General features: G+C 39.8%; 1 protein-coding gene across 5 annotated transcripts in view; it reads left to right on the plus strand.

Annotated features, from left to right (window-relative positions):
• Ube4B (Ubiquitination factor E4B) overlaps positions 1–27,173 on the plus strand; it is a 679,226-nt gene that overhangs the window by 237,564 nt on the left and 414,489 nt on the right. For all 5 annotated transcript variants that reach the window (XM_076183024.1, XM_076183023.1, XM_076183022.1 and 2 more), the window contains one exon: positions 19,630–19,782. In XM_076183024.1, coding sequence (XP_076039139.1) covers positions 19,630–19,782 — 153 coding nt within the window. The remainder of the gene's footprint in view (positions 1–19,629; positions 19,783–27,173) is intronic.

Below are 27,173 nucleotides of genomic sequence, written 5' to 3' on the forward strand. Positions count from 1 at the left end.
TATAAATGATATAGACCATGGACTAAGATCTACTGTTTCCAAATTTGCTGATGATACAAAACTGTGCGGAATGGCAAATGATCACTTAAACCAATTTGATATTCAAGAAGATTTAGATAAATTGCAGCAATGGTCTGAAAAGTGGCTAATGAAATTTAACACGAGTAAATGCAAGGTAATGCACATAGGTAAAAACAACAATAAGTACGATTACAAGTTATTTGGAAATTCGTTAACAAAAGTGGATAGTGAAAAAGATCTTGGCGTAATTATCAGTAACGACCTCAAATCATCCAAGCAGTGTATTTCAGCCTCTGAGAAAGCAAATAAGATTCTAGGACTGATTGCACGATCTTTTGATTTCAAAAGTCCATCGCTCATTAACAAGCTATATAAATCGTTAGTTCGTCCACATTTGGAATATGCTGTTTCTGTATGGTCACCGAATCTCATTAAAGACATTGACAGACTGGAAAAAGTACAACGGCGAGCCACAAAACTGATCCCAAATATAAAAAATAAATAATACGAAAATCGACTAAAACATATGAATCTGTTCTCCCTAAAAAAGTGTAGACTCAGATGTGACTTGATACAGGTCTTTAAGATTCTAAAGGGAATTGACAACATCAAAAGTGACCAAATTTTCACATTGAATGAGAATCAGACAAGAAACAATGGTCTCAAACTGTCCAGAAATAGATTCAATTTGGAAGTAGGTAGAAATAACTTTGCCAACCGTGTAGTTAATGAATGGAATAAACTTCCTGCACAGGTAGTGCAATGTAGTTCAGTTCGAAGCTTTAAGACTCATTTAGATAAACACCTAAGCAAGATGCTGTAATGATTATAATTTATTTTATATTATTTGTTTTTGCTTTGTTATCATTTGTCTGTTTGATTTTCATTTATCATTAGTTATATGTCAATTTATTATTATTTACTGTTTACCTGTTTGTTTGTTATTCAACTATACCTATGCATTTATTTATGTATTTTGTTTGTTGCATACATTATTATAGTTTTTTTATAATTATTATTTCATTATTATGATTTTTTTCTGCATCCGACCTAGATATGGATCAAAAGGTCTCCTGTCGGCATGCTCCGCCTTTGTAATCCTTTGTACGAGGGGTGATCAAAAAGTAATGACAGTGATACCATATATTTTCACGGTACAGAGGTAAATCCAAATAGTGGCCTACATTCCTTCAAAGTACTCCCCTCCTGCCTCTATGCAACGTTCCATCCTCTTTCGCCACTTCATGAAGCACTCACGGTACTCAGAAGCCGATATACCTCGTAGCTCTGAATTAACTGCTCGCGCCAGATCTTGGATGCGATGAAACAGCTTCCCTGCGATCGCACCCTTGATCTTTGGAAACAACCAAAAATCACAGGGAGCAAGGTCAGGCAAGTAGGGTGGGTGGGGGAGAAGTGTGATCCCCTGCTGCTCCAGGAACTGCACAGTGAGGCGAGCTTTGTGGGGGGCAGCATTGTCATGGTGCAGCAAAAGGCGCGATCGGCGATGGGTTGGTGCAGTCTTGGCCTGATATTCCAGGACTCGAGGAAGGAGTACTGGGCTGTGATAGTACACTGTTGAGGCATTACATCCACACACATTGGTCCTTGTGAATTGAAGAAGATGGTGAAAAGGCGCTTCCTGCTGCGAAATCCTTCCTTCAGAATCTGAGGTTGAGGTTCTTCATCACTCAACCACACCATGTTAGACTGCTTGTCTCTGGTGGTGAAGAAAGAAATCCAACACTCATCTCCGGTAGCTACATCTGAGAACCGTTTCGGACCATTTGGCTCGAATTCAGCCAGCCATAGACGACAAATCCGCACGCGTTCGCTCTTCTGCTCTTCCGTAAGCAAATGAGGTATCCATCGAGCACACTTCTTCCTCAGCCCTAAGTGTTCATGCACGATGTCATGTGCGCTCCCATAACTGACACCGAGCTCCAAGAATAAGAATCGAAGAGTAACAGTTGGATCTTCGTCAATGATGGCCCGCGCATGGACCGTCGTTGCTTCGGTCACGGATGTCCGAGGGCGGCCAGGACGATGATCATCTTCTAGCTGTAATTTTCCGGCTGCGAAAGCTCGAATCCAGCGGGAAACAGTTTCCAGTGATGGAGTAGACTCGGGAAAAACTTGCAACAATTCCTCTCTGATCTCCGTTGCTTTTTTCCCGAGTTTCCACCTTGTGAAGGTGTAGAATCTGCAGCCTTCTTTCGAAAAATCCATGTTTCCGGTTAGAGAGGCAAACCAACAATGACGCAATCGCACAGCGCAACGATAAAATGTAAGCTAGACAAACAGCGACAAGCTCAAACATGTAACAACAGGCAACACTTGCTGCCCCTTGCTCCCCGCCCCCCCAACACTTATAGTCTCTCAGCTACGAGTCCGACTGTCATTACTTTCTGATCACCCCTAGTAATCCTTTGTCATTATCAGACTTATTAGTTGTGTTCCAAACGAAAGAAACATTACATTTCAACGGGTTAGGGCGGCAAAATTTCACGATAGCACGGCGCAGGTGGTGGAAGCAACAAGCTAAAGCTTGTTGGCTACCCCCCTACCACCCCCTACTCCCCCTCCTCCCCTTCCTGCCTCCTGAATCAGTATCCGGAGACACGTGACCGGAGACACGTGACCTGAGGCAGCCACCCACGGCTATCCCCTCACCCCACACCCTTGTTTGAGCAGTTCCCAGTGTACATAATGACCGTGTTATATGAGGATCGACTGTATATGGTAAAATAGAAAGCATACATACATACATACATACATATACCAAGGCTTTTTCCCCCTTCCAAGGGAGGTAGCCAAAAAGGGAAAGGCATAAAAACACACCCACCCATTTCATCCCTACATACACTCCACACCCCTCCCACCCTTCCTCTCATCTGAGCACCTCCTGGATGACGGGTCATCCCTGCACCCTGCCCACCGCCCTGGGTCAGAAGCAGTGTCGCAAGACACAGTACATCCACAGCAAGGCCGCTTCATTTAATCGGCGACCCCCCCTCTCCGTCCCCCTTTGCATATAAGGAGAGGACGGGGAGAAATCCCTTCGGGCTGCGTCAAAATTTACTCACACATACTACCCCCCCCACCCCCCCGCCCATTCCTCCTCATGCAGTCACAACATCATCCATATACAACCATTCTCCACTCACCTCTGTCTTCCGTCCTCTCCCTTCCTTCCTCAACAGACATTCCCCTCTTCCCCAAAGCCCCCTTCACCCCATCCATCCACCTCATCCTAGGACGTCCCCTCATGTTCACTCCCTCCACATCTGCCTTCCATACCTCTTTTACTAATCTTTCTTCACTCATTCTTTCCATGTGTCCAAACCATCCTAATATTCTTTCATCAACCCTATCTCCCAAATCCTTTTTCACCCCTGTTCTCCTCCTCACCTCCTCGTTTCTCACTCTATCTAGCCTAGTAACCCCCACCATACTTCTCAGACACCTCATCTCAAACACATTCAAACTCCTTCTCTCTTCTTCTCTTATGTTCCACGTTTCTGCCCCATACAGTGCTGTTGGCACAATCACTCCTTCATACAGTCTCCTCTTTGCATCCATTCCCAAATGTCTATTTCTCATTACACTCTTTAAACCACCAAGGCATTTACTCGCTTCTCTCAATCTACATTCTACCTCCACCTTCACTCCACCTTTTCCTGCTACACTTGCACCCAAGTATCTAAAACTATCCACTTCCTCCAGTCGCTCTCCCTTAATGTTCACTTCCAGTCTACTGCCACTTTCACCCCTTGTACATCTCATCACCTTACTTTTACCCACATTTATCTTTAGCTTTCTTCTATCACATACTCTCCCAAACTCTGCCACCAGAATAGAAAGCAGTCACCACAAATGTTTGCGATGTTGCCGCATGTGTGCGTATGCGTGACCGACTCGGCACAAATTTTAAAACTGTTCTCTACATTTGAGATGGTTTTGAAATAAAATCCGCGTATGATTGAATCCGTGTTATTCGAATCTGCGTTATTTGAGGGACTCCTGTAGTCATATTAGCTAGATCGCGATTTTGGGTTCAAGACCCTTCATCAGTAGATATAGGGATGTTCTATCTTGTTAGGATAAGATTTAATCCGATGAGTCTTATTAAAGTTCTAAGTTTTATACTAGAGTTTCTTACTTGCTAATCATTTTGGGGGAGGTCATCCGGTATTTCGGGCAATGACGAAATGTCACGTGCACTAGGAGAGCCTCCAGGTTCATGTTGTGGTGGAATGTGGCATGCTTGTGGTTATGGACTTTTGTCTTATATTTGCACTAGTGGCTTTTTGTCTCGTATTGGTGTTTGTGGTGTTATGTCTCATGTTTGGATTTGTAATGGTTTGTCTCATGCTTGGGAGGGCTGTAAGGTTGTCTGCTTGTATATTTAGATTTGGGTTTAACTCTTTAATATATAATGCTTCTAAAATTGGGAGCCGAGTCATAAATTTCCCTTCTAAGGAACACAAATCTATAATAAGGTATATGGAAAATACCTTCAAGAAAATAATGCAAAACTAACCATCACTTTTAATGATATATGCATTAGAGAAAAATCCTGCCCAAATGCACTTATGATGATATATATATATATATATATATATATATATATATATATATATATATATATAAATATATATATATATATATATATATATATATAGAAACAGCAAAGTTTCTACAAATAGAAGTTAAGTAAGAGTAATGTAGGAGTAAATTGTCTGGACTCTGTTCATTTTACTCTCTTATCAGTGCGAAAAATCAGCGGATGGATTTACTCCTACCTACTCTGCAGCAATTTATAGCCAAGTCATTTATAAAGAATTATTTTTATGTATTTTGACAAGTAAATACATAACAGTACATCTTTATGCTTTTCAACAATGACTGTGACTCATGATTTCCTGTCAAATTCACAATCACACGAGTCAAATGTGGACAAAGTGAAACTTCAAAGAAAAATAAATTAAGAATATCTTCTGTCCTGACACTACAAAGCGTAGTCGATCAATTTTGCTCCCTCCCATTGGAACCGTGTGACTTGGATTCCTCAAGTTGGTGCAGACACAACCACAACTCATATCACTTTGAAAAGTTGCCAACAAAATGCTGTGCTCTCCACCATCTTCAGTGGAGAGTGAAGGGGAGTGCTCAAGGATACCCTGGATGGTTAAATTACAGCATAAATAGTGAGTATTGAAGCACAGTGGAAGAAAATTATGACAGGCCAGAGAAGCCCAATGGTGGCAGTGTTGAATTATAATGTGAACACGTACCCAGAGCCATCTATTGGTGCAAGACTGAAGCATAATGTGAGCTTCAAGTCACCTCAGGGTACAAAAAGATTTGTTTTAGATAATGGCGATGAGGGACATTTTTCTGGATTCAGTGGGTATTAAAAAAGACTTCTTAGTAGGATTATAGACATAGATGAGACTTATGAACAAATTATGGAAGCAAGAGACTAATGATTTTTGGAGGGCGAATCAAGAAATAAAGAAATGAGTGATTTAAAAAAGTAAATACTGAAATAAAAGAAGAGGTAAGTGCACTAAAAAAAGAACTGGCCAAGTTAAAATGTGAAAATTTAAACTTGAAAAAAATTATAACACTAATAGTGAGACCATAAAGAACGTAAATGAATGGATAAATGCAATGACCATACAAACTGGAAAGACCATAGGTGAGGATGATTTACAACAACTTGGGAATTAATGGAGGAAAGACCAAGAAAAATATAAGGTAAATTTTAAAGAAATGGTTCATCAACAAATGCAGGAGAATGCCAAAGATGCAGCCATTAAAGTAATTAAAAAAAAAACAAGAATACAGTAGACAAAAAAAAAAAAAAAAGTGTATAGTAGTATAAGGTCTAAAGGAAAAACTTAACCTTAATTGGTCCCTGAGAAATAAAGGAGAGAAGGAATTGGCAAGAAAAGTTCTAAAAGTAGTACAAGATGAAGCACAAGAAATAGAAATATGGCGGCCCAAGGAATGACGTATCAACAAGTACAGTTATTCATACAATGTTCAGTAACAAGATATAACTGGATTATACTACCTTACATTAGGTTAGAGTACCAGTATAGATCATGATAAAGCATGCAAAGATGATTCGACGGACACATCTGCATCGGCGGTTGAAATGTCGCAATACATTTGACGTTGTTATCCAATAATCCAACCCGATAGGAAAAAAACACTAATTTGTACTTATGATTTCAGCTCTCCTGTAATACCCTGCCCTGGTTATGGTATTAGAATAATTCTTGAGACTAGTAGTTTTCATTTATTTGGGTCTGTTGCCTATTTAATGGAGTTTCTCATTTTTCACGTTGAACATAAATTTTTTTCGATTTACTGCTGAATGCAGGCCGCCGTGTTTATCTTATGTTTTTCTTATGTTTTTATGTACTGACATGTAATTGATGATGTGATTGGTTGAAATTTGCTACAATCGTAGTAAATACACTCGTGTCATTTTTATGAATTAAATTTCCTGCGATATGTAAATTTGGCCATTTGAATGGCGTGTGCATAAAATGACGCGCTATTGGCGGTCGTCATCGACGGTGGTGTTTGACCTAGCTACACTAGCCTACATTAATTTTAGGCTACGATAGGAAAGTTATGAAGGTACAGTATAACAAAAGATCTATAGTAATAACACCAAGTTTATTGTCAACATTAGCGTACTGTCAGGCTACAGTACTGTACATTAGTTGAAATAAAGGGGTTCCTCGCTTAACGTCGAATTCACTTAACGACGGGGTCGCTGGAACAAATCAGCTGGGTTCAAATCCTCGGCTTGTCCACGTTTCAATTTCCAACGGATGCCTCCATCGAGCGATTCTTCAGTCTCGACTGCGATGGCATGGAATTAAAAGTGATTTGTGGTTGAAAAAGATATATACAGGTAGTCGTCGACTTACGACCGAGTTCGGTTCCGACAGACAGGTCGTAAGTCGATCTGGACGCAAGTCGGTCTATATATATATACAGTATATATTACCCTATATATAATATATATATATATATATATATATATTGTATATTTAGCATACTGAAATAATCTTAGCATCTTTGAACTATGTTGTATAGTATTTTCAACCTTTTTATAATTTCATCTGATTTTCTTTGGGAAACGTAGCCTAGGCCTAAGCATATTGAATAAAATCCTATCATCTTTGACCTATGATATTTAATACTGTATTTGTTAACCTTTGTATTATTTTACCATCAGACTTTCTTTAGGAAACGTATGCATACTGAATAAAATCTTACTATCTTTGAGCTATGTTGTTTAGTATTCATTAACTTTTTATCATTTTCGTTAGGAAAAGTAGCCTAGGCCTATGCAAACTGAATAAAGTCCTGTCATCTTTGACCTACAAATTCTTTTTTGTTGGTTACATTAAAATCATTGTAAAGCAAAATTAGGAAAAAAAATATTTCGAAACACTTTTCGTTTACGTACTGTACCGAAAATATTGTTATTGACAACAGACTAGGCATAAACAAAGTTTACTGGTACATTTTATTAATCGCAAAACATAAAAATACAAAATGCTGTACCGAACATTTTGTCATCGACAACAGACTAGGCATAAAAAAATACTGTTGCATTTTATTAATTGCAAAACATAAAAATACAAAATGTAAGGCAAAATTAGGATTTTTTTTATTTCAACAAAACACATTCTTTTCGTTTAAGTACTGTACCGAACATATTGTAATCAACAACAAACTAGCCTAGGCATAAAAAGTTTGTTATATTTTATTAATTGCAAAACATACAAAAATACAAAATGCAATGCAAAATTAGGAAACATTTTACTTCAAACAAACAAAATAAAAGAATATTTAGCTGGCTGGGATGCTGACGCTGCCGGCAGCCTGCCAAAACTATCGTACTCGCGTCTCGCAGCGTGCGGACTAATGTACTGCACTGCCAGGCATAACATTGCAATTCTGTTACTCTATTAAATGTTAGATATTATTGCACCATCTCGTGGTCGTAAAGTTGATCAGTCGTAAGTCGCATAGGTCGTAAGTCGACGACTACCTGTATATATGTATGTATATATATATCAAGGACTACTATTACACAGGACGTGTGCACCCAGATTCCTGGCTCCGCTAGCGGAGGCCATTGCTTTCTTTGTAACCTAACATTTTATATTGGACAAATATATCAAAACTAGAAACCTAACATTGTATATAGGACAAATATATCAACTATTGACTTATTCAGTGCAGTATAAGTTAATATAAACTTTTATAGTGAAATAAGAAACTATTTTTAAGGCACTGTTATGCTTTGAAATGCCAATTTTAGCCGGACTTAACAGGTAATATTGTATGCGGTTAGTGGACACCAGGGTTGGCGATTTTTATTTATTTATTTTTTTAAGTATCAAAAATATATATATAATTTTTTTTTTTTTTTTTTTTTTTTTTTTTTTTTTTTTTAATCGGATTTATTTGATTTAATAGATTTTTTTTATAGATTTTAAATATTGTGGGATTGCTATCTGATATGCGATGTGATTGCCAAAGGACATTTTTAGCATATCAATATAAGGAGCAGTGTTATATACACTTGCCACAAGTATGCAAGCGACTTCATAATACATAGCATAGAAGTGGCCTTGCAGTCTGGCTTGTTCACTGCCATGCCACTCAGAACCCCACCAGAAAATGCAACAGTTGGCCGAATCTGTACTTTATCTATCAAGAGAAATGCATTCTTTTGCTGCAGTGTCTTCACTTTGGCAAATGTTTCCCTCATCACCTGATCCTTGTCAATAGATGAAGTGATGTACTGCAGATTGCATTTCCTTGGCAGCACCAAAAAGTCTCTGAGCTGTTAATAAGAGCAAAACAATAATCATTCATGGAAAACTGTTTGTGATGAAAGTTCCAACTGATGTGTCAAAAATACCAGCTTCTCATTCTCAGTGTTTACACAGGCTGATGTGTGGGTTTGAAGAAGAGTGACAATAATCTCAATCTTTTTGTCAAATGGGATGTCATAGTTAATGGCTAAGCGCACAGCTTCGGCGAACTGACCATACGACCTCAAACCATTGTTGGGATGAAGTGTTACCCAGTGGTACACTAATGCCCTTCTTGAATGCACGGCAGATCAGTGGGCTACACAACGTGGGCATGTTTTCGACAATCACAGACAGTCTGCACTCACTGAAATTTTCTGTCATGAACAGACACACTAACCTTTCTTCCGATCTTGAAATAATTAAGTTCTTGTACTGCTTCTATAGGTCACGTTCAGGTCTAAAAGCATCAAATGAAGTAATCACATCTTTTTGAAGGAAATGCCTCAGTTGCTTGTCTTCGGCCTTCGCCGGGCGAGGTACAGGTTTTGAAGATGGCAGACATGAAGCAGGCACATTGAAGACACTGGGAGGGATTGCAGGTCGCGTAGAACCACCAGGCAATTTGATAGAAGGCGTGTTGGGACCCCAGTGTTTCTCACAAATGAAAAATCTGTCAGAATCAACAAAGTTCTTATGTGGTGGCAGCACATCAATCCAAGAATTGGTTTACTAATAGGGTGGTCGATGAATGGAATAAACTTAGTAACCATGTAGTAAGCGCTGAAAATATCAGTTGTTTTAAAAAAGATTAGACAACTTTATGGATGGGGATGACAGGTGGTGATGGATACGGAGCTGCCTAGTGTAGGCCTTATGGTCTTTTGCAGTCTCCTTTATTCTTATGTTCTTATGTTCTGTCTTTCATAACGGTCTTTTGGCAGTCGAAACACACGGCACCTGTTATCCTTGTTATAATTACCGTTGCAGTTCACAACACCACACTTATTCGGCATTTTGAATACACAAAATCAGCAAGAACCTATGTAAACAAATACAATCCACTTCTAAATGTAGCCACGCAGGAAAGAAAGATGGAGTAACACAACCTTAACACCTCCATTGCTAGTAGCACACTGGACCAGTGTTGCCACTCTGGAAAAAAAAAAAAAAAAAAAAAAAAAAACTAGACAGCTTGCCAAAAACTACCACATTGAACAAAAAACTACTAGATTCGAATTATATTACACAACATACACATGAAAACATTTTGAAGTTAGAAAACTGTATACATCAAACTGATTACCACTGCCTGTAATGGTGCAGTAATCCAAACTTTCACAACCAATCACTAGTTAGTCAAGTAGACAACTATGAGCTAAACTCGTCACTTGTATGCAGGCAAGACTGTTGTTGCGCTCTTTACGATTCTGCACTTAAAAATTTGCACAAACTAATAATTCAGATAATACAAACATCAACCGTCCTGCAACCATCTATATACTAATGTAACCAATCAATTGGGTTGCTTGCTTGGTTTGGCCTGAGTTAACGTAATGAGTGGAACTAAAGTCGAATCTAGGGGTAAGTCGAGTTCCAGTTGGGAAGCAAATCCACAACAATAATGTGGAACGTATAGGTAAATTAAGTAAGAATTATAAGGATTATGGTTGAGGTAAGATAGACGTCTGCATGAAACTTAATTAACTATATTTACACAAAGAAAAAATAAAGTTTTACTGATTAACATTTACGAACATACACTCAACGTACACTGGGACATTTAACATAGACAAATACATACAAGACAAATAACAAAAGTTCAATACATAGAGAAAACACACAAAATAAAGATATACAAGTCCAAGAATGATTACTAATATACTTGCGAACAAAACAGCAAATGTACCAATTGACAGCAAGAAATGCGCGAGGACTAGGGGGTTGTGTGAGAGTGGGGGTGGACAACTGGGGAGGCTCTTTTTATACTTGAGGATGGCGGGGCCAATAGTTTCATGGCAAGGTTCGAACTCGTATGTTCATACGTATGCTGGCCACGAGTCATGTTCGAAACCGTAAGTAGTAGGCGGGCGATTTGAAAGTGGTTTGATTAACGGTTGGCTATAACAATACTATAAGCAAATGACAAGTGCGCGAATTTGACTGACAATTTTTATGGAGTTCGTATGATGATGTACATTCAGTTCATAGTAACTGTACGTGTGAATGTGTTTTAGCTAATTTTCAAAACCTCTCAATGACAAATCATGCATTCATTGAATACTTCGAGAAGTATTAGAAATGATGCGAAAACAGATGCAAACTTCGACGTAAGCGTGATAGCATGCTATATTTTGTACTTTGTAGGATGGTTGTGTGATTAGTAGGCAGGGTTGCCAATTTAGCACTTTTGGTGCCAGATCTGGCACTATTTTTCTGTGTTTGGCTCAAACTTTTTCAATCTAGCATCTGGCTCCAAGAATTTGACTCCGTAATGCAAAATTAAACGTTTTTATTAGGATCTTCAAAATATACTAGATTCCTGATATCCATGACGAAAAACCACTAGACTACTAGATTTGGGCAAAAAATAATAGATCTAGTGGGAAAACACTAGGAGTGACAACCCTGCACTAGACTGGCCTTCGCTAGCGGACCCAGGGATTTGGGTGCGCACGTCCTGTGTAATAGTAGTCCTTGATATATATATATATATATATATATATATATTATATATGCAACACTGCTTCTGACCCAGGGCAGTGGACAGGATGCAGGGATGACCAGTCATCCAGGAGGTTCCAAGATAGGAGGGAGGGAGGAGGGTGGAGGGGAGTGGAGTATATGGGAAATGAAATGGGTGGGAGGGATTTCTATGCCTTTTTCTTTTTGGCTACCCCCCCGTGTAAGGGGGAAAAAGCCTTTGGTATATGTATGTATATATATGTGTGTGTGTGTGTAAGTAACCACTAGGAAAAAGTAAACTAATGAAGCAGAGCGCTATCGTATAATTACATCTTCAGTGCTGAAACAAAGAAGGAATTATAAAATGAAGAAGCAAGGTACAGAATATATGACTGAGTGAGACATGGTAAAGAGGGAATTCGGAGAGGTAGTGGAAGAAGTACACATGACATTTGATACCGTCTTGGTAACCAACAAGTATGGGACAATTACTCATAATGTTATATTACAATTTAAATAATTTTGAAATTTCATGCCAAATATAACTATCTAATTTGTACAAACCTTGATGGAGATTAATATTTATTCCCTTACTAGATTTGATCAAACTGCATTCAATTAAATTTCTTTCTGTGATGTTATTGTTGTATGTGATGACTTAGCATTATCCCAGTCAACTGGGTGGTTAAAATTGTTCATGTGGTTGAGTATGCCGCTAGATTGGTTTCCCTCTCTAACATAATTCTTGTGTTCATTGATTCGTGTTTTGAGTGTTTTAGCAGTCTGACCAACATAAAACTGATAATAAAATTTACAAGGTATTTTGTACACACCCTTTATCACTATTTACAGAATTATTTATGAGTAATTGTCTTAAAGTATTCTTATTATTAAAAACTACATTAATGTTGAAATAGCGTAAAATATTTTGAATGTTTTTCAGGTGTTCTTGGTATGGTAGAATTAGCAAGTTATTCATATTGAAAGTTTGGGTTGACCTAAGGTTATGAAATGTACTTTTTGCACGATTGTAAGATGTATCAAGAAAATGTGTGGGGTATTGCAGCTTAGTACCAATATCGTAAATACATCTTATTTCATCATCGATGTACTCTGGGCTGCAAATGCATAGGGCCTTAAGGGGATTGTCCATTAGAAAAACAAACTTTTTTTGTTTGGGGTGAAGGTGACTGAGATTTTTTCCTAGTAGCTGTCTTGTCTCAGAGGAGATGCCACCAAGTTTTCAAGTCATTTATGATTATACTTTTTTTTTATTGTGAATTCATTTTCGAGGGTAATTTTTGAAAATATTGAAATTGATTCAGAGGATAGACCTTTGACTGGATATTGATCATTTTTTGTCTTTATAATGGGCTAATATAGATGAAGAAACGGAGGCAGAATTATGATGTTCTGATCAGTCTGTTATGAGGGAAAAAAACAAAAAAAAATCCAAAGTTGATGAAAAAACATATATATACCAAGGCTTTTTCCCCCTTACAAGGGAGGTAGCCAAAAAGGAAAATGCATAAAATCATTCCCACCCATTCCATCCCTGAATACACTCCACACCCTTCCACCCTCCCTCTTATCTTAGCACCTCCTTTATGACAGGTCATCCCTGCACCTTGTCCACTGCCCTGGGTCAGAAGCAGTGTCGCAGGACACAGCACATCCACAGCAAGTTAGCTTCATTAAATCGGCGACCCCCCCTCTCCGTCCCCCCATGCATAAAGGAGAAGACGGGGAGAAATCCCTTCGGGCTGCGTCAAAATTTGCTCACACATACTACCTCACCCCCCCATCCCCCTGCCCATTCCACCTCATGGATCACAACATCATCCATATACAACCATTCTCCATTCACCCCTATCTTCTGTCCTCTCCCATCCTTCCTCAACAGACATTCCCCTCTTCCCCAAAGCCCCCTTCACCCCATCCATCCACCTCATCCTAGGATGTCCCTTCATGTTCACTTCCTCCACATCAGCCTTCCATACCTCTTTTACTAGTCTTTCTTCACTCATTCTTTCCATGTGTCCAAACCATCCTAATACTCTCTCATCAACCCTATCTCCCAACCCCCTTTCCACCCCTGTTCTCCTCCTCACCTCCTCATTTCTCACTCTATCTAGCCTAGTAATCCCCATCATACTTCTCAGACACCTCATCTCAAACACATTCAAACTCCTTCTCTCTTCTTCTCTTATGTTCCATGTTTCTGCTCCATACAGTGCTGTTGGCACAATCACTCCTCCATACAGTCTCCTCTTAGCATCCATTCCCAAATGTCTATTCCTCATTACACTTTTTAATCCACCAAGGCATTTACTCGCTTCTCTCAATTTACTTTCTACCTCCACCTTCACTCCACCTTTTCCTGCCACCTTTGCACCCAAGTATCTAAAACTATCCACTTCCTCCAGTCGCTCTCCCATAATGCTCACTTCCAGACTACTTCCACTTTCACCCCTTGTACATCTCATCACCTTACTTTTACCCACATTTATCTTCAGCTTTCCTCTATCACACACACTCCCAAACTCTGTTACCAACTTCCTCAATCCCTCCTCCGATCCTGCCACAAGTGCAGTGTCGTCCGCAAACAACAGCTGGCTCACCTCCCACTTTTCTCCATTTTCTTTAACCGTCTCCAATCCCTGACCCACTACCCTTGTATTTACCCCTTGCACTACCCCATCCATGTACAAGTTGAACAGCCAGGGCGACATAATGCATCCTTGACGAAGTCCCACCTTTACCTTGAACTACTCACTCTCTCCATTTCTAATCCTGACACAAGCTCTACTACTCTCATAAAAACTCTTGACAGCTCCTAGAAGCTTTCCTCCTATCCCATATCTGCAAAACCTCCCACAGTGCCTTTCTGTCTACCCTGTCTTAAGCCTTTTCCAGGTCCATAAGGCCCAAAAAACATCCTTCCCCTTTCCTATAGCTTTCTCACATATGTCTTACTACAAAAATCTGATTTACACAACCTCTACCTGTCCTAAATCCACACTGTTCCTCACCAATTACTCCCTCTCTTCCTCTCCTAATCCTCTCAATCAAGATCCTCCCATAAGCCTTCCCAACTACACTTAACCACTTCCATACGGTGACCCATATGTAGGCGGCATGAGGAGCAAGTGGGTACTCGATGATGCCGACGTTGGCATCTTGATCATATTTATTGTAGTCGTACCTACTTAACCTCCATTCTCTCTAAACTGGCTTCATCATATTTTCTATGGTTATCAATATACATGGGTAAAAGAGAACGAACGATTGAGCACCATCTTTATTCTTTATAATGCGATTATTATGACGCGACATCGCACGTTGGGCAGCTAATGCTGCCAGACGTGTGATGTGCCCCGGAGTGAAGAAGTTAATAAGCTAATCCCTCTGAAACTACTACACTCACACTTGTCCCCTTTTACCTTGTAAAGTGGAACTATACAGGCACTCCTCCAGTCCTCCGGCACTCTACCCTCTCTCCAGCAAACATTAAATAACCTCACCAGCCAGTCCACCATCACTGTACCTCCTTTTTTTTTAGACATTCTGCATGGCATTCATCCAGACCAGGTGCCTTACCTGCTTTCATCATCTTAACAACTGCCTTCACTTCATCCTTCCTTATTTCTCCTCCATTTTCCTCACTCATCACAGTCATTTTCGTAGCATTTCCCACTGCAACTATCTTTCCCTCCCTATCCTCCTTCACATTTAGCAACTCCCTAAAATATTCTGTCCATCTTCCCCCTATTGCCTTCTCTTCCATTATCATCTCTCCATCTGCACCTTTTACCTTTTCTTCTCTACTTGATTTGCCTCCTCTTCCTCTCTTAATTTCTTTCCAAAACATCTTTATAATTACTTTCAAAATTTTCTGTCATACACTTACCCCATTTCACATCTGCTCTCCTCTTTGCCTCTTTTACTTTTTGCTTTACTTCTCTTTTCTTTTCTTTGTACCTCTCATATGACTCCCTCGTCCTATTTTGTAACCAATCTGTGAAAGCTCGCTTCTTCTCTTCTACAACCTTCTTTGTTTCCTCATCCCCACCATTCACTACCCTTCCTTCTATTTCCTCCTGTCCTCCTTGTTCCACACACCATCCTTTTTGACTCCCTCCTTGAACCATCCCAATTCCTCCTCCACTCCTAGCTCTACTCTATCCTTAACTCCCTCCCACTCCTTCAGCTTCTACTCCTCCTTTTCCTTTTCATTTAAAGAGTTCACTCTAAGCACCTCCCTACTCTTTGTCCCTTTCCTCTTTCTCCATCTATCCTCCACTCTCAACTTACCTTCCACCAAAAAATGATCTGATATTCACCCACCCTCTCCCCTTAGCACATGTACATCCTTAACTCTTCCTATCATAATCCTATTTACCACTACATAGTTTATTAATGCTTTATCAACCACCCTTCCCTCCACCACCCTCTCCCATGTGTACTTATGCTTGACTTTCTTCCGAAACACTGTATTTGCTATCATTAACTCTCTAGACACATTTCCACCATCAACTCTCCACTACGATTCTTTCCTGGGACTCCACATTTCCCAACCACACCATCAATTGGATCATTTCCTACCCTAGCATTAAGGTCTCCCAGTACTATTACATTGACATTTCTCCCTAAATTCTCTATGCACTCATTTAAATCTATCCAAAAAGCCTTCCTTTCTTCTATGCTCTTCTCACTACTAGGCCTATATGCACTTACAAAGACCCACATCTCCTTTCCCAGTCTCACCTTCATCCACATTATCCTTAACCCCTTCCATACGGTGCCGCACACGTAGGCGTCATGAGGAGCAAGTGGATTCGCGACGCTGCCATATCGGCGTCTTGATTATATTTATTGTAGTCGCCCCTGTGTTTTTACATTCTTCCAAATGTGCCCTGAATCCCATTCTCTGTGGTTTTCAAAATTCGCGGGTGAAAGAGAGAACGATCGATATAAGCGGTGACTATATTTTATGATGCGAGTATTATTACGACACGTCGTACTGCTGGCATTGGCTGCTGCCCGCGAGATTTAAGTCCGGAGTGAAGTGGTTAAGGAAACCTCCTTCCACTCCACTACACGTTTACCTATCTCATCACTTACTAGTATAGCCACCCCTTCCCTCCCTCTTCCTCTCTTCACTCCTGATAACCTCCCACTTACACTCCCAAACTTACACTCGCCCTTCCCTTTCAGCTTAGTTTCACTCAGAGCCAACACATCCATCTTTCTTCTCACAAATATACTACCAATCTCTTCCCTTTTACTCTCATCTGTACCACATCCATGCACATTAAAAGACCCAAACCTTAGGGTTCTGGTTGGAAAACTCCCAGACCCTCTTATGCCTTTACTTTTTTTAGGAATGTCCCCTGTGGAGCTACAAGGAGAAGGATGCCTAGTCCCAATCCCCGTCCCTTCTCGCCTCTTACGATCCAAGTGGAATTATTTCTTAGTGGCAGTATTCTTACTAGTCCTTGACAGAGGGACATAAATCTGCCTCCAAATGTTCTTCCAATTATGCTGAATCCGAAAAGGATTTGCAGTTGAAAATCAATGAAGGCGTTTTGGATATGAATCAAGTTAAATGTGCAAAAATCAAGTTTTTCAGGAATGAGCGTCATAGTTTTTTGTTCATGGCTACTGGTCCCTTTCATTATTTAGGATGTTATGGTGTTGAAAGGCACCACCCTACTCTTTGTTGCCAGCTTTTGATTAATTACAGGTTTATATGATGAATCCAGTTAGTATCCACCAAGGTTATATTGCTCAGGTTCCAAGCATGCACTTTTCCTTTTCTTGGCACAATGCATCTTTGGTGACAACGATCTTTATCTACCATCCTAAGCTGTTTTATGGCAGCACTGGTTGTTGTCCCTCTTGCTGATGGCATATATGCAAGTTCATAACTAAAGATGTGGCTCATAACTGCAACTTGAGCACAGAATTGAACTCTAGCTGCTGATGCAAACTTCCTCTTTGAACACAGAGCCCAAATCTTTGCATGGAAGCTTTCATTTTGGTTTTGTGTCCTTCCCTTGAGGCTGTATGACAGTATGCTAAGCAGTCAGGTCCCTGTTGCCATATTGTATGCTATTATCTATCATACAAAAGCATAAATATTGTGCAAAATACGCAGCTTCATTTGTTAGCAAATATATGTAACAACAGAAAATGTGATAAGCACTACACAGCACACGACCCAGCCACACAGGGGGGGGGTATTGTATTATATTTTTTTTAGATAGTAAAAATCAAAATACAACATCTATACTTGGTCACGAGATAGCTAATAAGCAACACTTTTAGAGGAAATATTTTCAGATTTTTTTAATTTTTATTTTTTATGATTTTCTGATGGACGATTCATACTGTACGCTACACAGTCAGGTCCCTGTTGCCATAGTGTATGCTATTATTTATCGTAAGAAAGCATAAATGTTGTGCAAAATACGCCGCAGCTTTTTTTAGCAAATATATGTAACAACAGAAAACGTGATATGCAGTATGCAGCGCACACGACCCAGCCACAGTAGGGTGGGGGGTACTGTATTATATTTTTTTTAGATAGTTAAAATCAAGATACAACATCCATACTCGGCCACGAGATAGCTAAAGAGCAACACTTTTAGAGGAAATATTTTCATTTTTTTTTCTCTCCGTGATTTTCTGATGGACGATCTCTTTAAGAAACATAGAAGAAAAAACAGTTTTACACCGTCAGGGCGTGAGGAAAAATTATCTGTTTTTTCTTTGATGTTCCTTAGGATCCTACATCAAGGTTCATTAATTCATCCATTATTTCTTTTTGTGGTATTGTTATTTCCCTCATGGGGGGGAGATCGCACTTCACTTCTTTCATCCCAATGCTGTACTTTGTAATGAAAATGACTTGAAGTGATTGATCATGGCTTCGGTCATTTCTAGATCTTGTGTGTGTGTGTGTTGGTTACATTTCAATTGTTTGTATATTGTGTTTGTATTGTGCATCTTCAATGGAACCATTTGTGGCAGGTGTTGCATTTAATGGATGTATATGCATAGTTTATATGTTTAGAGCAGGTGGGCCAGCTAATAAACATATACCAAGAGCTTTTTCCCCCTTACAAGGGAGGTAGCCAAAGTCAAAGGCATAAACCCACTCCCACCCATTTCATCCCCACATACTCCACTTCCATTCACCATCCCTCCCTCTCTCCCTCCCTCCCTCCCTCCCTCCCCCCTCCCTCTGTGAAGTATGGTAGGGGCTAATAGGCTGTATAAAGTAAGAAACAAGGATGTGAGTAGGAGAGCAAGGGTGGAAAAGGAGTTGGGAGATAGTGTTGATGAAAGAATAATGGGATGGTTTAGACACATGGAAAGCATAAATGAGGAAATATAGTAAAAGAAGTGTGAAAGGCAGAGGTGGATGGAGTGAACATGAGGGAGCTACCAGTGATGAGATGGATGGATGGAGGTAAAAAGGGCATTGAGAAAGAATGTAGATATCTGTTGAGGAAGGAAGGGAGAAGACAGAAGATAGGGGTGAGTGAAGAATGGGTGTGCATGGATGATCCTTTGATGCATAGAAGGGAGTGGGTGGGGGATGGGGAGGGTGAGGGGGTATGTGTGAATGATATTTTGATGCAGCCCAAAGGAATTTCTCTCAGTTTTCTCTTTTTTGATGAGGGGACAGAGAGGGGGATTGCTGATAAAATGAAGTGGCCTTGCTGTGGATGTGCTGTGTCTTGCTGCATTGCGTCTAACCCAGGGCAGTGGATAAGATGCAGGGATGACCCTTCATCCAGGAGGAGCCAAGAAAAGAGGGAAAGAGGGGTGGTGAATGGGAGTGGAGTATGTGGGGATGAAATGGATGGAAGTAGATTTATGCCTTTGACTTTGGCTACCTCCCTTGAAAGGGGGAAAAATCCCTTGGTATGTATATGTAAATATTCATAGAATAAATATTTTTCAGATCTTATGCTACCTCCTTTATAAGGGTAAAAACTTTTGATGTGTATTTTCATTTGTAAATATTCATGGTGAAAATATTTTTTTTTTTCAGATCTTCTCCCCTTTACTGCAAGGGTTGAGTGGAGTAATGCGTGGTTGCAGTGTCATATCTTCCAGCTATCACCTAGTCCTTGACTGCCTTGAGCAACTCACTGAGATGAAAGTCAACAATGTGCGCCCTATTTGCTCACTCATGGTGACATTGGTAAGGATATTTTATATAGTTTGAAATATGAATCTTGGGTGTTTTTGCAGAAAAGTAGTAAAACAAATAGTGGAATGAAAAAAATTGGGAATAGACTGGATTAAGAGAAAAGGAGGTGAGCCAGAGGTAATGTGATCATGTGATGAGAATGAATGGAAGTACCATATATTTTGATGGATCAATCTTGAATAAGATGAGACCCAAATTTCAGTCTAAATTCTATTTATTTAGCTTGTATCAGATGTATGAAATACCCCAAACTACAAGCCATATGTGAAGTTCAGGTTATTGAGTACCAAAAGCACTGAACAGCCAATAAGGATGAGTGATAGTTCAATACAGTGAATACATTACCCATGCTATGGTATTGACCACATAAGTTATATGCACTCAATATCATAGGGACTTATGTGACACCCTAATGGACCAGAGTAACACAATGTTCATTTAAACACACAGATGAATACTGAACCATTTTAAACCATTATTAGTGACAGTGTTTGGGAAGCTATGTGAAAGAGGGAAGCTGAAGATACATATATACCAACACTTTTTTCACCCCTTACAAGGAGGTAGCCAAAAACAAAGGCATAGAGTCCACTTCCACCCATTCCATCTCCACATCCTCCACTCCAATTTACCCCCCTCCCTCCCTTGGATGATGGGTCATCCCTGCATCTCACCCACTGCCCTGGGTTAGAAGCTATGTAGCAAGACACAGCACATCCACAGCAAGGGCGCTTCATTTAACTGGTGACCTTCCTCTCCATCCCCTCATGCAGGAAAAGAGAAGATGGGGAGAAATCCCTTCTAGCTACATCAAAATATTCACACATATTCCCTCAATCCCCCATCCTCCAATTACTCCCATGCATCACAGCATCATCCATACACAACCATTCTCTACTCACCCCTACCTTCTGTCTTCTCCCTTGAAGATAAACATGGGTAAAAATAAGGTGAGATGTACAAGGGGAGAGGATGGCAGCAAATTGAAAGTAAATATTAAGGGAGAAAGTATGGAGGAAATGGATAGCTTTAAATACTTGGGGGTGAATGTGTTGGGAAAGGGGAGAGTGGAGCTGGAGGTAGAATGTAGATTGAGAGAAGCAAGTAAATGCCATGGGGGATTAAAAAGTGTAATAAGAAATAGACATTTGGTAATGGATGTAAAGAGGAGATTGCATGAAGGGGTGATTGTGCTGACAGCATTGTATGGGGGCAGAAACCTGGAGCATGAAAGAGGAAGAGTTTAAATGTGTTTGAGATTAAATGCCTGATAAGTATGGTAGGGGTAATTAAGCTGGATAGAGTGAGGAGGTAAGGAGAGTGGGGGTGGAAAAGGAGTTGGGAGATAAGGTTGATGAAAAAGTATTGGGATGGTTTGGACACATGGAAAGGATGAGTGAAGAAAGATTCATAAAAGAAGTGTGGAAGGGAGAGGTGGATGGAGTGAACATGTGGGGCAACTAAGTATGGATGGGGTAAAAGGGGCATTGGAAAAGAGGGGAATGTCCGTTGAGGAAGGAAAAGAGAAGATAGGGGTAAGTGGAGAATGAATTTGTGTGGATGATGCTGTGATGCATGGCAGGGAGTGGGTGGGGGATGGGTGAGGGGTATGTATTTACCTAGTTGTATTATACAGGAAGGGGAGCTATGCTTGTGGTATTATACAGGAAGGGGAGCTATGCTTGTGGTGACCTGTTTTTGTATATCGCAAGATCAAGTTTGTTTTTAAATTCTTGTATTGTGTTTGCACACACTATTTTTTCATCCAATTTGTGTAGGAAGCTGTTCTTTTTAATATCTCTGCATTAGTTATCCCTTTTGAGTTTCATTGAATATCCTCTTATTTTTCATCTGTCCCACTTTAATAAGTCCTCTCTATCAAGGCATTCTTTTCTTTTCATAATTCTGTAGATGGTTAGTAGATCCCCTCATTCTCTTCTTTGTTCCAGGTGTTGGCAATTCCAGTTTGGCCAGTCTTTGTTCATATGTCAGGTTTTGAAAGTGTTGGGGCCATCTTTGTCATTGCTCTTTGTATTCTTTCTTCTTGTATTCTTTTTTGTACTGGTTGACCATATTAGCACTGCATATTCCAGTTTTGGCCTTATCAGTGTTTGTAATATGTTCTTAATCATTTCCTTATCCAGGTATTTAAAGGCCACCTTTATTGATCTCAACAAATTGTATGTTTCTCTCTCTCTAACTATTTTGTTTATATGTTTATCTGGCGACATGTTTTTGGTGATGATTACTCCTAGGTCCCTTTCAGAATTTACTTTCTTTACTTCTTTTCCATCAATTTTATACATACATATACCAAAGGCTCTTTTCCCCCTCATAAGGGCATAAATACCACTCCCACCCATTCCATCCCTATCACACACTACTACCCTCTACCCTCTTCCCTCCCTCTGATCTTGGCATCTCCTGGATACACAGCATCTCTATGGACACGTAGTTGAAAAAAAAAAAAAAAAAAAATTCAAAGAGCAATTACAAAGATGGCATCAGCACTTTGCAATTTGACATACAAACAAAGATTGGACAAACTAAACTTATCAACCCTAGAATAAAGAAGAAAAAGAGATGATTTGATAACCATCTACAGAATTATGAAAGGTATAGAAATTCTTGATAGGGATGACTTACTAATGGGACAGAAGAAATATAAGAGGACACGAGAAGAAACTTAAGAAAAACACTAATAGGTACATGGAACAAATTGAAAGAGGAAACATTGAGTGCTAAAACTATATATGATTTTAAGAAAGAACTGGATGTGGAAAGATACAACTGCAGGTCACTACAAGCATAGCTCTCCTCCCACAAAATCCCCCCCGGGGCCCAGTACTTTGATGTAGTTGGGGGGGCTTGCGTTTAGCAAGGATGGGCTGAGCTGTGCCGTGCCAGCCAGGTGCAGCCGTACTGGAGAGGTCAGCCCTAAGCTACCAGACAAAATCTGAGCCAACAGACTTTTGTTGATGACCCTAGCTTGTCTTTGACCATGGACTGGAATACTCATAGGATTTGCCACCCTCACCCTATGACAGTTGTTTTAGGATGAGGTTCTTGGGGTAGTGAATAGATAGGGGGTCCCCCACCCTTTTCCTTTGTGAATTCCCCTACCCCTATCCTTCATATTTGCTACCCTGCTCTCCTTTTTTCACCATCTTTCTCTAATACTTGTTAAAGAAGGTTCTGGTGTCTTGGTGCCTCCCAAGCTACTTGTCTGAACCCAGTCAAGTGGGGATGTATACCGCGAGGTCACTACTCCCTGTGAGGGCCGAAAGCTCACTGACTGGGGAAAGGTTTGTGAGGTAGGTACTAGGCTGCCGACTTCCTTTCTCTCTATCCAGTGCACATGCAGAGTGACTATGCCTGCCCCATCCTAAATGGGACAAAACTAAAGAGGACAAATCTCTGGGTTGAGAAAGTCTCTAACTCGCCTCCGAGGCCCTGCATGTTTAGTCATTTTTGGAACTTCCCAACTCTAAAGAGACTTTTCTTTTATTGCTTGAGGCATCAGGCAACTGCAGTATCTTCTATGTATTGATCCCTCTTGATATATGGTGTGGCCCTATAAATATACATGATCATGGTGGCTGTTCAAACTGTATATTCTAAACCACCACTGCCTGATCCTCCTAAACCTCCAGAGCCCTCTCCTAATATTGCTAATTCTAATGTTGACGATGTTGGTTCAGCAAAAGTAAAACTCCCAGTTGTTGACTCTGGCTTGAAAAAGGACTTCGGTAATGATACTGAGACTTCATTGACATATATAGCTCAAGTATTGCTCCTAATTGTCATAGTCTTACATTTAAAATATGTCTCTCTTGATATGAGTTATGTTGACTTACATGAAGAGTTCTGTAAATTTGGACCAATTAAAAAGATCAGGGTTAAACTGACTGACAGCTTGGCTAGTCTGGATCTCATTTCTTTCTAATCAGGATGCAGCTGCTGCCCGCTTGGAATATAATAATTCCAAAGGAAATTAATCTTTGGCCCAATTTGTTGCTAGAGCACCACCTAACCTGGATATCTTTTATCCAGAAAACCCAGTAGAGGAAAGGAAGGAAAGTGTACAGAGGCCTCCCAATCCAGCTAAGTGGCTTATTATCACTTATGCAAAGGAATGTGCTAACTTGTTCGAGTTTAGAAGATTCTTGAAGAGTCACCTTGGCTCTGGTAATTTGGCTAACTCACAGGTATCATGATTTGGAAGAAATTCTCTCTTAATTCATGTAAAGTCTTATGAGCAAGCTGCCATGGTGCTTAACTTGAGTCAGAAATCAGACATTAAGGAAGTAAATCCCCACTATACCTTTAGTTGTTGTTGTTGTCGTTCCCTAGACTGTCTGTCTGAGCAGTCCCGTCTCCCCAAGGAATGCCACAGCCGAAACTGAGTTTTCCCACAAATCCTTTATAGAGTGTATGAACATAACATAATTGAAGTCTTGATATCTGACCTTTAAAGGTCAGATATCAAGACTTCAATAACTTTTTGTATTTACAGTTTAATGTACATAAAAAAACATACTGACAGTATTCTATATAATTCCACCATCTACATCTTATCAAATTTGGCAAAAAACAGTTTTGTCTTCATTTCACTGGGTCGTCTGCTATTCGAAACATTCCGCCCGTGCGCTTCGGGAAAGGTTCGGGGAATGCCGCGTTCGTGACGTCACAGTTGCCAAACAAACAATATTGTTATTCTGAATAACTAGACTTCGGAAAAGTGGTATGCGAGGTGCAATTAAAAGTGAATTTTCTGAATAAATTCTTCTGTAATAGGTAAAAACTTTATTTGTATGCTTTTAAAAAGTACTTTTTCGAGCAATACGATGATTTTTAGCGAATGGTATATTTGTTGATATCTGACCTTTAAATCTAAATTTGTCCAGTTTATACCCATTACTGCGAGTCCTGCCCTGTTGTTTTATTATAATGACCTTGTTTGCATCACCCTTGTTATAGCCTTTGATCCACTTGAACACTTCTATTAGATCACCCCGCACTCTGCGTCTTTCCAGAGAGTGTAAGTTTAGGTGCCTAAGCCTCTCTTCGTAAGGCAAATTTCCGAGTCCTTGTATCATTTTGGTCATTCTTCTCTGTACTATTTCTAGTGAATTTACGTCCATTCTGTAGGACGGAGACCAAAACTGTACCGCATAGTCAAGGATGGGTCTAACTATCGCTAGATAGAGTTTAATAATTACCTCTGCACTTCTATTCGTTACCATCCTAGCAATGAAGCCTAATACTCTGTTAGCTTTATTTCTGGCGCTAATACACTGCTTCCTGGTTTTAAGGTCCGGACTCACCAGAACTCCCAAGTCCCTCTCGCACTCAGATTTTTCTAAAAACGTGTTATCTAAGTTGTATCTATTTTCGGGGTTGTGTAGCCCTACGTTTAACACGCTACACTTAGAGATATTGAAGTTCATTTGCCATTTCACCGACCATGTTAACAGCTTATTAAAGTCATCCTGCAGAATCTGGGCATCGTCTCCTGACCTAATTAGGCGTCCTATTTTAGTGTCGTCCGCAAACTTACTAACATCACTATTTAACCCTTCGTCTAAGTCGTTTATATACATAATGAACAACATGGGACCCAAAACCAAGCCCTGGGGGACCCCGCTAGTAACATTGCCCCACCTAGATTTTATTCCATTTATGGTGACCCGCTGTTTTCTGTTACTAATCCAAGCTCTAATCCATTCTAACACTTTTCCTCCTATGCCATGGGCTTTGATTTTATTTAGTAGTCTCTGGTGTGGCACTTTGTTGAACGCTTTGCTAAAGTCAAGGTAAATATCATCGTAATTTTCATTGTTGTCTGCCGCCTTATATACCTTAGTGTAAAAGGATAGAAGATTAGTCACACATGACTTACCCTTGGAGAAACCATGCTGTGAAACACGAATTAAATTATGCCCTTCAATGTGTTCTCTGAGTCTATTTACTATTATTGATTCAAGCATTTTTCCTATAACCGATGTCAAAGTGATTGGCCTGTAGTTGCATATAGATGATCTATCTCCCTTCTTAAAAACAGGAACAACGTTTGCCTGCCTCCAAGCAGTAGGAACAGAACCAGTGTCTACCGATTTATTGAATATTTCAGTTAACTGGTCGCAGATTTCAAATTTACACACTTTAAGCATTCTTGGAAAAATTTCGTCTGGACCCGGAGATTTTGTAGCTTTAAGTCTGTCAATCTGCTTGACTACTTCCTCTTTACTAATGCTGATATTAGTTAGACTACTTTCTTCATCCCCTCTGAAAATTGGATCGCAGTCAGGTACTTTATCTAACCTCTCATTAGTGAACACCAATAGAAAATAATTGTTAAACTCCTCACTCATTTTTTCTTCAGATTCAATCATGACATTTTCATCCTTTTTAATTGGTCCTATTCTTTCTTTATTTTTTGTTCTATAGAGGTGAAAGAAACCCTTCGGGTTGGATTTTGTTTGACTGGCAACCTTGATTTCATAATTACGTTTCGCTGAACGTGTATTCCTTTTAACCAGCTTTGCCATTTCGTTATATCTTGATCTAAGGTGTGATTCCCCGTTTTTCATTTTTAAGTAAAGTCCTCTTTTCATTCCGATCTCATGTTTCAATCTGTCCGCCATCCATTTGGGAGTATTACTATTTTTCCGTATTGACTTTAGGGGGATAGATGTATTTTGTGCATTAATAATTAGATCAGTTAGATTGTTATACATTTCATTTAAATTACTGACCTGACTGTTAGGCCCTCGCCCCCAATTGACCTGACCTAAGGTATGCGTATTACCCTCTTTGACCCAGACTTGACCTAAGGTATGCATATCCTCCATGACCCACACCTGACTAGCCCCGCAACGAGAATCAAGAATGTCTGAAACGTCCGCCTGGCTTTTCGTATTCAATTTCAAATAGGTTTTTATATTGTCAAAGTTTGCTTTCCTGAAGTCTGGTACTTGAACGTTATTCGTACTTTTTATTTTTTCCCAAATAACATTAAATCTTATTTCTTGATGATTGCTAAAGCCTAGACTATCTCCCACTATTACGCTGCTAATTTGGTGCTCATTATTTGTTAGAATTAAGTCCAGGGTATTTTGTCCCCTCGTAGGATCGGTAATCATTTGTTTTAGGAAATTATCCTGCACCACATCTAGGAATTTCTTCGCTTCATGATCTATTAAAGTTTCCCAGTCAATGTTTCTATAGTTAAAATCTCCCATGATTACAACGTTTTTGTACTGGGACGCTCTGTGAATGTCATGAATCAGGGAATCAGTCTGCTCAATGCTGAGGTTAGGAGGTCTATACAAGACGCCAATAATAACTTTCTTATTCTTGCCTATAATCTCTACCCAAAT

This window comes from Oratosquilla oratoria, chromosome 3 (genome assembly GCF_046742065.1).
Source record: "Oratosquilla oratoria isolate Oo_2021 chromosome 3, ASM4674206v1, whole genome shotgun sequence".
NCBI classification, from domain to species: Eukaryota; Metazoa; Arthropoda; class Malacostraca; order Stomatopoda; family Squillidae; genus Oratosquilla; species Oratosquilla oratoria.